The sequence below is a fragment of the Pteropus alecto genome, unplaced genomic scaffold (assembly GCF_000325575.1).
Source record: "Pteropus alecto unplaced genomic scaffold, ASM32557v1 scaffold98, whole genome shotgun sequence".
Lineage (NCBI taxonomy): Eukaryota > Metazoa > Chordata > Mammalia > Chiroptera > Pteropodidae > Pteropus > Pteropus alecto.
In genome coordinates, this window is record NW_006443570.1 from 887312 (window position 1) to 900651 (window position 13340).

General features: G+C 48.3%; 1 protein-coding gene across 6 annotated transcripts in view; it reads left to right on the forward strand.

Moving 5' to 3' along the window:
* Positions 1-13340, forward strand: part of ACLY (ATP citrate lyase) — a 41211-nt gene that overhangs the window by 15585 nt on the left and 12286 nt on the right. For 3 of the 6 annotated variants that reach the window (XM_015599201.2, XM_006924620.3, XM_006924621.3), the window contains exons 11-20: positions 429-546; positions 2465-2619; positions 3107-3197; positions 4286-4315; positions 6204-6290; positions 6781-6922; positions 7212-7380; positions 9207-9311; positions 10095-10291; positions 13101-13182. In XM_015599201.2, the coding sequence (XP_015454687.1) occupies positions 429-546; positions 2465-2619; positions 3107-3197; positions 4286-4315; positions 6204-6290; positions 6781-6922; positions 7212-7380; positions 9207-9311; positions 10095-10291; positions 13101-13182 (1176 nt within the window). The remainder of the gene's footprint in view (positions 1-428; positions 547-2464; positions 2620-3106; positions 3198-4285; positions 4316-6203; positions 6291-6780; positions 6923-7211; positions 7381-9206; positions 9312-10094; positions 10292-13100; positions 13183-13340) is intronic. The other 3 variants (XM_015599202.2, XM_006924624.3, XM_015599204.2) reach the window with 3 other exon arrangements.

Here is a 13340-nt window from a genome sequence, read left to right on the forward strand (position 1 = left end):
GTTGACATTAAGTAGACCACGTCCTGATACCTCTGAGAACTCATGCGTAGGACCTCAGCATAGATCCCCCACCCCCATAATTGCAGTAAAAGATAACAGGAATGACTAGACAGAATGAGAGGGACCAGCAAGGTCCCTCTGACGTTGGAGGCCCAGCACCGCACACATCAGATGGTGTCACACCTGGATACTCCAGATTCTCACCTCAGCAATGTTACAAGTGATTGCGTGTCCTAGGCCTTTGGGTAGCTTATGCATAGTCCAGTCCACATGCGTAAAAACCCCTGACTGCTAGGTCCTGCCATGCTTCGTGAAAAGCAGCCCTTGTTATAAACACCCTGGTACGTTTGTTTGTCATGGTTATAAATAATTGATTTATGGCTGCTTTATTTTTAGTCATATGCATGTTTGTCCCTTTATGCTTCCAGGGTATTGTGAGAGCGATTCGAGATTTCCAGGGCCCCCTAAAGGAGCACGAGGTCACTATCTTTGTCCGAAGAGGTGGTCCCAACTATCAAGAGGGCTTACGGGTGATGGGAGAAGTTGGTAAGATGGGGACCTTTTCTCTCCCTCCCACCCTGAGTGTCGGTGGCCTGCTTCCTTGGGAGTTCTGAAAGAGTCAGTCTTCGGGTACTTCCATGCCCTCTCACTCATTTCTCTGGTACGCAGCTTTCTACCTCTGCTTTCTGCCCTCCTCTGACACAGAGCACCCGTCCTAAACTGCAGAATCGGCAGTAAAGCATTTTCACTTAGCTGTTCATTTTCCAAATATTGGCGGAACGCCTGCTCTGTGCTGGACTCTGCGCTAAGTGCTGGGGTTACAGCCACACACACGCCAGCCAGCCAAGCCCTCGTGCCGTTGAGAACAGTGACTGTAATGTCAGGTAGCGCTAAGCATGTGAAGGAAAACAAAGCAGGGTGAAGGGATAGCGTGTGTAGGAGGGAGGGGGGACAGTTTTAAATGGGGTGATCAGAGAACGCTTGACTGGAAAGGTAACATTTGGGCAAAGACCCGGCAGGGAGGCAGGAGCAGGTTTGTGGTGACTATCTACAGGAAAGGCAAACTCCAAGGACCTGAGGTGAGAGTACCAGCGTGTGCAGGCCCAGCAGGGAGGGCCAGGGAGTAGGGCCAAGGGAGTGAGTGGCAGGTTATTGGGAGACAGAGGCAGAGAGGCAGTGGGGGCAGACATGGGGCTAGTACAGGCCCTGGAGGTACTTGGCTGTCACCCTGGGTTGGCAGCCACTGGGAGAATTTGACCAGGTAGGTGACACAATTTGACTTAGGTTCGAAGGGTCATTTTGGCTGCTTGGTGGAATACAGACCAAAGGGCAACCACAGTAGAAGCAGGGAAAGCACTGAGCAGGCTGTGGTGGCCTGGATGTGGGGACGAGAGGGCACGCATCTGGTAACTGGTAGAACCGGAGAGTTGCCCCTTGTTGAGATGCAGGAGGAGAATGTGTGGCATCCGTTTTGGTTTCCTTTCTCCCTTCTGCGTTTTGAGTGGCTCCTGCAGGTTCACAAGGACCTAAAACTCAGAGCATTCAAAAAGTCTAGGACCGTATCTCATCAGTCAGGACTAAATTTGGGCCTCTCTGAGTTGACCTGACTGAACCCGAAACCTATGAACTTCGTGACCAGCAGCTTTGGTCTTGAGTAAAGTGCAGCCCCGTTGCTGAGAGCATTTACGTGTGGAGCAGGTTCATATGAAGTGCCAGAGGGGTGACAGACATAAGACACTCGTTCTCAATGAGTGTGCTCTTTGATTGGATAGACAAAACCTCTTCATCTTCCTGTTTTTCCAAATCTGGTACCCACAGCAAACACTAAACCCACCTCGATCACTTAAAGTGTCAAGTCCTAGTTTTCTCCTAAAAAGTATCTGCTATGGGCCCGGCCCTCAGGACAGCACAGTCACAGTTGTGACATTAGACAAGTAAACAATAACTGGCACAAGAGGCTGATCTGTATGGTGAAACAGGCAGCGGGGTGTGGAGAGGGCAGAGAAGGCCTTTCTCAGGAGGTGGCACTTGAGCTGTGTGACAAGAACAGCCTGGTGGAGATCTTGGGTGAGAGCGCTCCATGCAGGGGAAGGAGCAGGACCAGAGGCCTGGGCAAATGAGCCCAATGTTCAAGAACAGAGGTCAGGCCAGGGAGGCTGGAGTGTGGCAACAGCAGGCAACGAGGGGTTTGGAGAGCCAGGGTCAGGCTATGAACCAGAGGAGCGTAAACACCAATAATGGTCACTTGACAGTGTCAGCAAAGCTCTTTCTTGTTCTTATCTCAGCAGATGGTCTTTACAAAGATTTGTTTGGTATTGAAGATATGACAGCTGATTTGTCTCAGATAATTGCACACAAAGTGCCAGACATCAGGCAGGACTCTAAAGGGACCTTTGCAGAGTCATTTGGACTTTGGGCAGTTACTTGAAGACTTGACTGATGTGCTCTTTTCCCCCTTTCACAGGGAAGACCACTGGAATCCCCATCCATGTGTTTGGCACAGAGACTCATATGACGGCCATTGTGGGCATGGCCCTGGGCCACCGGCCCATCCCCAATCAGCCACCTACAGCCGCCCATACTGCAAACTTCCTCCTCAACGCCAGTGGGAGCACATCGGTAGGTGCCGGCTGGCTTCTGCCTTAAAGCCTGCTGCGCCATCTTTGTCAGCCTCTCACACTGCCATCCCATCCAGGACACGGTGCACCTCCTCTCTCCCTAGCCATTTGGGGACATTAGGGAAATGGAGAGGGAAGTAGCACATAGTTAGTTTCCAGATCTGCCAGGTTTTTTTCTATACCTGTCAAGGTAGTATAATGGAAAGACTAGGGGTTTTTAAATCAGACCTGAGTTCACGTTCTGCCAAGGGGAGAGACCTCAGCAATTATCATACCTGCTCAGAGCCTCAGTTCGCTCATCTGTAGCATGAGGACAATACTAATGCCTGTCTCAGAAGGGTGTTAGAATACTTCTGTTGGAAGCAACTTGTAAGAACAGTGCTGTACTTAGTTCTTATTACCCGATTTCTTTGGGGGCCTTAAGGACGAATGCCCTTTTTTCTCTAGCTGCTACCCGTGACTTACTCTCTCTCCTTGTCCCACCCCAGACTCCAGCCCCCAGCAGGACTGCGTCTTTTTCTGAGTCCAAGGCTGATGAAGTGGCACCTGCAAAGAAGGCCAAGCCTGCTATACCACAGGGTAACTCCCAGCTGCTTTGGGCCCTCTGTCCTTCTCCCCTTTCTGGGCCCAGTGGGCCAGCAGAAGTGGTGGAAGGCATTGGACTTTGCCATGAGAGTAGATGCGGTGCATGGGATGGGACAGACCGGAGGATGCTCTGAGTCTTCCCTGTGGGCTCTCCTGGTGCCTGGGATCCACACTGAGTCTGGGTTACCTGGGTAACCTCACTCTCCACTGTCTTCTTTTCCACTTCCTTCCGTGGACGTGTGTGAGCTGGGCAGGGGGCTGCGGAGGAAACAGGGCTACAGAAATCCCAGAAGGTGGGAAGGTATCCCAGACTCTACTCCTAAGTGGAAGGCTGGAGCCTGGAGCTCAGGAAGGCAGAGCAAGCTCTCATACAGCAGTAGTTCTCGCCCACCCCATCATCCTGGGGCTCCTACAAAGACATTCCTTTCCTGTGAGCCCACTATAAGAACTCAAGCTGTCCCCAAGCCCGTCTGTACTTTGCCTACTTCATTTCTCCATCTTCCGATTCATCAAAGACATCATCTCTACCAGCCAGCTCTTGCAACCAATATTCAATAACCAGTGTTAGTCACCACTGGCCTGGTGTAGCCTGTGTACCCTCTTCCTGGTACAGACAGAGCATGTCTAAGGCATTTTGTGAAATAACACTGGCTCCAGGCTCCCAAGATTGAAACCCACTGCCCTGCAGTCCCCACATCCATAGCACAGAATGACAGGTTTAACCCCACGGTGGTCTATTCTTATTATGCTTCATGGGGACAAAATGAGATTGGCGTTAAGAGGCTCCAGAGGGCCTGGGTGGGGGCCGCAGTGTTTGGGGCACCTTCCAAGCCTTCATGCCCCTCCTGCCCCTCTCTCTGCCCCCTTTGGTTCTTTGCCCTTTCTTGCTTCTGCTTTGCTGATTGGTACTGTCTCCTCTTCTGCTGGCTTTACTTCTGTTGATTGTGGATTAGATGAGAGATGGTGAAGGCATCCACCCTGCTAGACTTGTCCATGGGATCCTTCCCTGTTCCCACTCTCCTCCTCCAAAGCCTCCAGCTATCAGCAGGTCACTCAGTTGCCTTGGTCATTTTCTTTGACAGATTCAGTCCCAAGTCCAAGATCCCTGCAAGGTAGGACACCCCTGCCCCACCCAACTCTGCGTGTCGCTTGTTAGTGGGTTGCAGTCTTACCATGTGCTTTGTTTCCCCCTCCCCAGTGGGTTGCAGTGTTGTCTGGTATATTTCATCCCTGCCTTGGTGTGGCCTGTCCCCAAGTCCTAGTCTTTGCTTTCCCTTCCTTCCCACCCCCACTTAGTTTGCATCCTTCTCAGTGCTCTCCTGGCCTTGTGGCTGTCTCTGGCTCCACACTCAGGAGGTGGGTGGAGACCCCAGGCCCACAGCCTTGGAGAGGGGTGGTACCTAGGAGGGCGGGTCCTCCTGGGAAGGAGGGAGCCACTGAAACTGAAGGGGAAGTGGCAGAGCACAGTGGGGGAGGAGGGGAGCCACAGACCACCCCCAAATCTCATCAGCATCTCATGATGGCATCACTTTCTTACTTTGCCCACCTCAGTCTCACCACCACCAACTTTTTATCCCGGAGCTCCCAGTACCAGGGACAAGTTCAGATTTCTCTGGGTTTAGGTGGAAAATGAGATAGAAAAGGAGAGGGTGCCATGTAGAAGGGGACTGGGCTTTGTCTGGTGTCTGAGGTCACTGTTCAGGACAGTCATACACAGAACGCACATTCACCTGTTCAAAGCATCAAGACTTCTCTTTTACTTCTTGACATTTGTTCACAGCCGCAGGAGATTTCAACCTGGGGAAAGGGAGTCTTATGATGATATTCGACCCCTTGCAACTAGTCAGGAGTTGCTTATGTCACTCCAGAAAGGCCAAGAATGCAGCCCTTGGGCCATTTGGCAAGATCCATTGTTTCTTAAAAGGCTGACCTGTGGCTGAGCAATGTGCTAAGAGAATAGAGGCCACTCTTGATATCCCAGAGCTCCTCTACCTTGAGGGAAGGGTTTGTGCTTACCATCAGTCCCTGAGCTATGCTGAGAAGTGGGAGAGGAAGGACCAATTGTGCCAAGATAGGCCCTTCCCTCAACTCTAGAGGAGGAACCATGTGGGGAGCTCCTAGCCCCGGAGCAGGGTTTGTCTCTGGAGCTTCCCTGATGCTGGTGGGCTGAGGATCACCCCCATCTGCTTTGGTTCCTCAGTGCTAGAGGAGGTGAGCACTCTGGTTCTGCTGCTTTCATACAGAGGGTTGGGTGGGTTTGTAGAGATTCCAAGCCCTGTCCTGATTTCTGTAGCCTCTTAGGTGGACAGATGTGTGTATGTGCATATGTGCATGTGCTGACTCGGGCGTGGGCTCCCCCGAGGATGGGAGTGGTGGGGCCACGCCGGCTTATATTCCTCTTCCTCGCTTGCACAATTGAGCTGTAATCTACTGGCTCTGATGCTAGATGACCTAGGATCTCCGTCATTTGGCATTTCTGGGCTTCAGTTTCCTGGGACTGAGAAGTGAGGGCACTGGATTAGGTGGCTTCCCTTGTTCTATGATCTCATGTCTCGTCGGAACCCGGATGAGTCCAGTGACAGTAAATTCCGGGTATTTGCAACATCAGGAGCATGTATCATGAGTAGCTAATGGCTGCGGTAGAAGAGGCGGGCCTTTGGAGATGAGAAATCTACGTGCCTTGGGAAACTGAACTCTTCAGTTCACTTAATCAGACTTTGAACTTGGTAGCTAAGCCTGCACTAGTACAGTAGGTTAATTAATACCAGATGCCACTGAGCTCCGTGCACTGTTTTCCCCCTGGAGATGAGAGCCTCCCCTGAGGGCTACTTCCTTCCAGTGGGGCTTGCAGGAAACAGAAAGCAAGGTCACCTCCTTGCAGGATGGTACAGGGGTCTTTCCCTTCAAGGCTGAGGAATCCACTTCTGCCAGCTATTTTTGTTCCTTATTTTTGCCCCTCGCCCCTTCTGAGAGCTCAACCAAGAGCACTGTTCTGAACAGGAAGGAGCCACCTGGTGGAGGGAGGAGGTGAGAGGAATATAGCCTGCTGCTCTGGCCTGGCCCCTTGCCAGAGCCCCGGAGATAAGGGTGAGAAACCTCTTCATTAGACCTACACTGACCTAGAATCTTGAGAATTCAAATCCTGACCCGAGATGGTTTATGTCCAGATTTCAAGGTTATGAGATTCTTGGGGAATTATGTAATTTCTTTCCATCACCAAAATCAGGAGAGCTTAACACTTTCCCAGTGACTTTAAAAATAATTTATCAAGCCCCATTTGCCGATAGGCATGAGGCTGATTACACACCTTTCCTGTGAAATCGAGCAGGCCCTGTAGGAATCCTTCTGCTGGGCTTGTTCTCTGCAGGGAGAGTCCTTTCTCTGTTCGTTCCAGAAGAAATCGAGGCACCTCTTTCCCCAAGTTCTCAGAATTCCGTCCTCTTGACTTTCCTTTGTGGGTTTGATTAGCCTCCTTCCCTGGACTTGGGGCGTGGAGGGGTCTGGCAGGTAGCCCCTGCCCCTGTGGGTCTCACTGGATGTGTGTTCTGGGTGCACGTGTGGTGTCTTTGCCTACCAGGGAGGAGTGCCACCCTCTTCAGCCACCACACCAAGGCCATCGTGTGGGGCATGCAGACGCGGGCCGTGCAAGGCATGCTGGACTTTGACTACGTCTGCTCCAGAGACGAGCCCTCAGTGGCTGCCATGGTCTACCCTTTCACGTGAGTCATGCCACGGCAGGGAGGCTGCAGGTACCTGCCAAGCAGGATCTCCACCTAATCTCCGCCTCACTGAGAAGGCGCTGAGGAAGCAGCTAGATTATCCCCTTCGCTAGGGAAGCCTCTGCCCATCCCAGACTGCGGTGATCCCTGTTTCTAGGGGTCTTTTCCCACAGATGGAAACTCTGAGGGCAGAGACCCTGCCTGTCCACCTTCTAGATGCTCCTCCCATTGGCCTCCCTCTCCCTGACCCTAACGGGCTGTCCTGACCCCTCTTCCGCCTTTCTCACAGTGGGGACCACAAGCAGAAGTTTTATTGGGGTCACAAAGAGATCCTGATCCCTGTCTTCAAGAACATGGCTGATGCCATGAAGAAACACCCTGAGGTAGATGTGCTGATCAACTTCGCCTCTCTCCGCTCCGCCTATGACAGTACCGTTGAGACCATGAGTTATGCACAGGTAGATCACTGGGCCCTGCAGGGAGGAGGGGGCAGGAGGGAAAGCTCCATAGTCACTGCCTCCTTGGACAAAGGGCTTGGGACTCTGGACCGGACAGTGATCTGGGTGAAAGTGGTTACAGGCACTTGATCTTAAGAAGGCAGCGTTAGTAACCGAGGGCAGGTGGGCTCCTCACCTGGGCCAACAAAGAATTCAGGGTCAGCTGCTCCTACCTGATTCTCTCTGTGCCATCTAAGACTGGCTTTATAGACAGAATCCAAAGCACTTTCTTTCTTATAAAATTATTACCTATTATAGAAAAAAATGTAAATACTGATAAATAGAGAATAAATACCTCAAGTCCCATTTCCCGGAAACACAGCTGCTGTGTTTGAGTATATCCTTATTCATACCTTTTCCTGGATTTGACCAAATGGAATAATATTTTACAGAACTGTTTTATAATTCATTTTCTTTAGTTACTCTTTCCACGTCAATAAGTATTTACTGGTAGTGTCAGTTTTACTTTTTCAAGTCTTGTGATGAGCATCTTGGGGTAACATTTGCATATATCTTTAATTATTTCCCCAGAATAAATGTCTAGAAGTCAAACTGCTGCATCAGAATGAGCAGATTTTAAAGCTTTTGGTCCATCCTGCCAAGGTGCCCTCCAGAAAAGGTGTATAGATGTATCTGCCATCAGGATTTTGAGAATGCTTGTTTCTCTGTACCAACCAATACTGAATGTTTAGATTTTAAAAACACATATTTGAAAAATTGATAGGCATTTTATTTAATTTGCATACCTTTGATTATTAAGTAAGATGAGCTTTTAAAAACACTTATTGGCCATTTTTATTCTATGATTTGGCCTCCTTTTTTTTCTATTGAGGTGTTTGTCTTCTTTGTTATTGATTTGTAAGACCCCCCTTATAGAATAAGATATTGATTCATCTGTTCAGAATTATTATCTTACCCCAGACTGGTTTGGTTCAGTGTTTGACTAGAGAACATAAATTTGTTTGGATATCTAGATGAAGCAAAAACAAAAGCATACTTGCTAAAACTGAGCTGTCTTTTTAGTCTAGATCAGAGGTAGGCAAACTGCAGACCCAAGGGCCAAACTAGCACTCTGCCTGTTTTATAAATAACATTTTACTGGAACACAGCCATGCTCATTGATTTATATATTGTGCATGGCTGTTTTCATGCTACAAAGGCAAATTTAAAAGTTACCACAGAGACCACATGACCAACAAAGCCGAAAATGCTATCTGGCCCATTATTGAAAAGTTTGCCGGCCCCTGGACTTGAGTCAGTGATGGACATGAGTCAGTCTCACTCCTTCCCACCCAGCCCCACTTCCTCTGGCTTTCTCCCTCAGCCCACTTTCTGGTCTCAGTGTGGAAGCAGCTTGTTTCTGTCATGTACTGGCCCTGTCCTTTGGGGACAGTCAGAGACTTAGAGGGCACAGTAGAGAAAGCCATAGATAGCTGCCTTAAGAGCAGGCACCGGGACAGGTGGGGAGCAGATGGGTCTCAGTCTTGTGGGTTCTTGGATAGAATACAGCGGCTTTAACCAGCAAGTTTTTGGAAACATTTGCTCCTATTTGGTTACCAAATCATTGTGAGATAAGTTTTGGGTGTCCCTGCCTCTTTTCTGCGGGGAGAGATCGTGTGATTAGGATAGGAAGAGACACCTGTGGGAAGAAGCATTGCATATTGTTAATATTACTTTGTCTCTAGAGTCTGGAAGGGGTCACGGGAGGTGGGTTCTTGAATGGTTACTGCCTTGTTGCCCCATCTGAGGTGTAAAGTTAATAGGAAGGTACTGTTCTCATCCTCTAGATCCGGACCATTGCCATCATAGCTGAAGGTATCCCTGAGGCCCTCACGAGGAAGCTGATCAAGAAGGCAGAGCAGAAGGGTGTGACCATCATTGGACCTGCCACTGTAAGCATCCTTTCCAGAAAGCATTTTAAGTTCAAGGTTACCTTATGAAGTTCTGGGCCTGCAGGAAGCTCCCTTGTTGACTCTTCTGTCCCCGTCTTTCGTTGAAAAGATTTAGGGAATACCTGTTGAAGGTCAGCCTGTCGATTTCCAGTTAATTTTTTAAAAAGCTCTCTCCCAAGTCTGGATCACCTTTATAGTTTCTAGGGGCTCACGAGAAGATTCTTGTTTTAAGTGTTTGGCCTTCCTCATACAACCGTAGCATAGTCTTTGATTATTCCTTTAACTGTAAACCAAAGAAAAATCTACCTGGAGGCTTTATTTTTGACCCAAAGGTCTTCACATAAGGAAAAATTACTCTGTGAGTATTTTTTTGTTGTTTTTATTTAGTTGTTGCATTAAAATTCGTCTGAAGCTAAAACAAAGGGACCTTTCATCTCAGAGGCAGAGTGATTTTGAGCAGAGGCGTACACCTGTGTTATACACCTTTCCTGGGCGTTATCACCCTGGTAGAGCAAAGGAGGTGACTTAACCCTCAGTATACCTATCAGTAGTAAGCCATGTTTTACAAATAAGGCTCTCTTTTTTTCTGTGTAATGTATCTTGAGGTAGAGAAGAGATTCTTAAGCAGAAAACCCAGTGTGCAGATGTTAGCTCTTTTGGGCTTTCCTCTCCAGCCTGGCCAGAGTGGGCTGGGCCAGTAATACCAGGCTTAGTGATTCCTCTGAGCTCTGTGGTCAATCAGGAGCCCACCTTACCTCCTGATCGCTGTTTCTGCCCCTACAGGTTGGAGGCATCAAGCCTGGGTGCTTTAAAATCGGGAATACAGGTGGGATGCTGGACAACATCCTGGCTTCCAAACTGTACCGCCCTGGCAGCGTGGCCTACATCTCGCGTTCTGGGGGCATGTCCAACGAGCTCAACAATATCATCTCTCGAACCACGGATGGTGTCTATGAGGGCGTGGCCATTGGTGGGGACAGGTGATCAGCTGAGGGGCGAAAGGGACCTCCCGTACTATTCACTGCTTCTGAGTTCCTGGCACATATTCTTTCTTTCCTCTTCTTCCTCCCTCCCTCCTTCCCTCCTTCCCTCTCTTGCTTTCCTTTCCCCTCCTTTCCTTCCTTTCCCTTCCCTTCTTTTTCTTTCTTCCTTCTTTCCTTTCTTTCTGACATTACAGTTGACATTCAATATTGTATTAATTTCAAGTAGGAATGTTTAAGTCCATAAAATGGGGCAACTCCATTCCTGTCTCATGACTGACATGAGCATAAAATCAGGAAATACAGGGAAAGGGGTTTTTAAATGGCATTTGGGCCTTTCGGGTAGTTCTATTTGTTTTCTGAAGTGTGGCCATAGGGAAGCAGCAGATTGCAGTGGGTAGCAAGACTGATTCTGAAATCGGACCAAAGGAGTTCAAATCCCAGTTTCCCCATTTACCAGGGGGACATCCTGGGCAGGTTACTTACCCTTCCTAGACCTCTATCACCTTACACATCAATGGGTAAAATAGTAGTGCCCACATCATGAGACTGGTGGAAGGATTAAATGAGGTCATCTAAAGTGGCTAACACAGGGCCTCACACTTAGTACTCAATAAGTATTAATTGTAGCTAATAATAGTGAGAGGAAAAACAATTTCTTTACTCTCTGCTACTACCACACTCATATTTCTGGCCACCAACTATATAGGCGTTTTTCCCACACCAGGCAGTTCTCCGGTTCTCCACAGGTGCCCGCTGGGTGTCCTGCAGTTCAGTTCCATTCTGACACTGTCCACCTGTAGACAGCATGGGTTCCCACAGGTTAAGGGCTCAGTCCCACAAGACTGCCCTCCCTTCTGATGCCAATCTGAAGTCCAGGTCTCTGGTATTTCTGACTGACTAGCTATAAATCGGGGATTCCTCCTCAGGTTCAATAATTTGCTAGAATGGTTCACAGAACTCAGGAAAAGTTTACATATTAGCTAACCAGTTTAGTATGAAAGGATAAAACTCAGGAACAACCAGATGAAAGGGAGGTGTAGGTCAACACATGGGGGGGCAGTGCACAGAGCTTCCAGGCCCCCTCTGGGCTCACTGCCCTTGGTGTGCTCACCAACCCAGAAGCTCCCCAATCCCCATATTTAGGGATTTGTGTAGATGCTCCATCGCGTAGGCACAATTGATTATTAACTCAGTCTCTACCCCCTCCAGAGGATGGGGAGGGGGGCTGAAAGTTCCAAGCTTCTAATTATAGTTTTTCTGGTGACCAGCCCCATCCCAGGAGCTGGGGGCCCTATGCAGGAGTTGCCTCGTTAGAACAGAAGATGCTCCTGTCACCCAGGGAATGCCAAAGGATTTAGGAGCCCTCTGTAAGATGCTCCAATCACCCCTGTTACTCAGGAAATTAAAAAGTATTAGGAGCCCAGTGTCAGGAACTGGGGTCAAAGATCAAATGCTAGAACAAAAGATGCTCCTAGCTTCCTTATCACTTAGGAGATCACAAAGGTTATAGGAGCTCTGTATCAGGAACCGGGGGCAGAGACCAGTGTATATATTTCTTACTATTTCACAATGTCCTCATTATTTTTGTTGGTGGGAACAATAATCAGTATACTTAATACCATCATAAACATTAGTCATTGCTGGCAATCATTATTACTACTACTTTTACTACTTCTACTGTTTGGCTCAAAACCAAAAGCTTTTGGGAGAGTGAGTCACCTCGTCAGTCTCCCTGGTTCTCCCACGTCATTTCAGTTGGAACTCCTGGATGATGAAGGACTCTTGCCCCAGTCTTCAGGGCTATAGCCTGGGGAACCCTGGTTCCCGGGTGATCCCTAACAAAAGGCTCCAGAGTCACATGAGTCTGGGCAGTGCCGCTTGTCATTCTGGGCTCTATGAATTTATAATGCTCTTGAGCATCTCAAAAGCACATGGAGATCTGCAGGGAATCGCACTTGGCCTTAATCCTTTTGCAAACAAATTCATGCGACAGTAGAAAATAAAAATAATATAGACATTCTAACAGTAGACTGCCATTCTGGGAAATAGCTTGGCACGTTACATATTAATTATCTATTGCTATGTAAAAGAAAAATCACCCCAAAACAGTGGCTTTAGACAACAATAACCGTTTATCAGGGTTACAGGAGGGGCCTCATCCACATGGCTGGCAAGGTAGCTCTTCTCTGTGGCCTCCCAACAGGCTGCTTAGTGTCCTGAGGACATGGCGCTGGGCTTCCCATAAAGGGAGAGTGCCAGAGAGAAGCTATTCTTTTTATTTATTATTTTTCACACCTACAGCACCTGGTCTCCTATCCAAGTACTAACCAGGCCCAACCAACCCTGCTTAGCTTCCGAGATCAGACGGGACTGGGCTTGTTCAGGGTGGCATGGCTGTAGACAAAGCTATTTTTATAACCAAGCCTCAGAAGTCAATATAGAATCAATTTTGCCACATTTTGTTCATTAGAAGCTAATCATTAAATCGAACCCATATTCAAGCATTTGTGGACCTACTTTAAAATCACCAGTCATGCACTCTCCAGGCATCTCTTACCACCAGGTGAACCTCTCTGGGCTTATTAACTCTTCTTCCTTCCCTTCCTTTCCCTTCTCTTGTGCTCATTTACTGCCTCCCCGCACCCTACCCCCAATATTCCTAAGGCATCTCTGGACCCTCCCTGGGCATCCATACCCACAAAAAACCCACAGCGATGTTAGTACAAGCATGCTTCCCACACCTCACCTGAACACACACCTCCCCAAGCCCCCTCCTGATTCCATATGCCCTCTCTGCTCTCCCCAGGTACCCTGGTTCAACATTTATGGATCACGTGTTACGTTACCAGGACACTCCAGGAGTCAAAATGATTGTGGTTCTTGGAGAGGTGAGTTATTTAAAGAAAAGACTTAAAACTTTTTCTGATTGTAAAAGTTATATATGATCTCAGTTTTTAAAAAATTCATGCATTTTGGTTATATATAATTTATGGTGTAAAAGTTATGTATGATCTCAGTTTTTAAAAAATTCATGCATTTTGGTTAT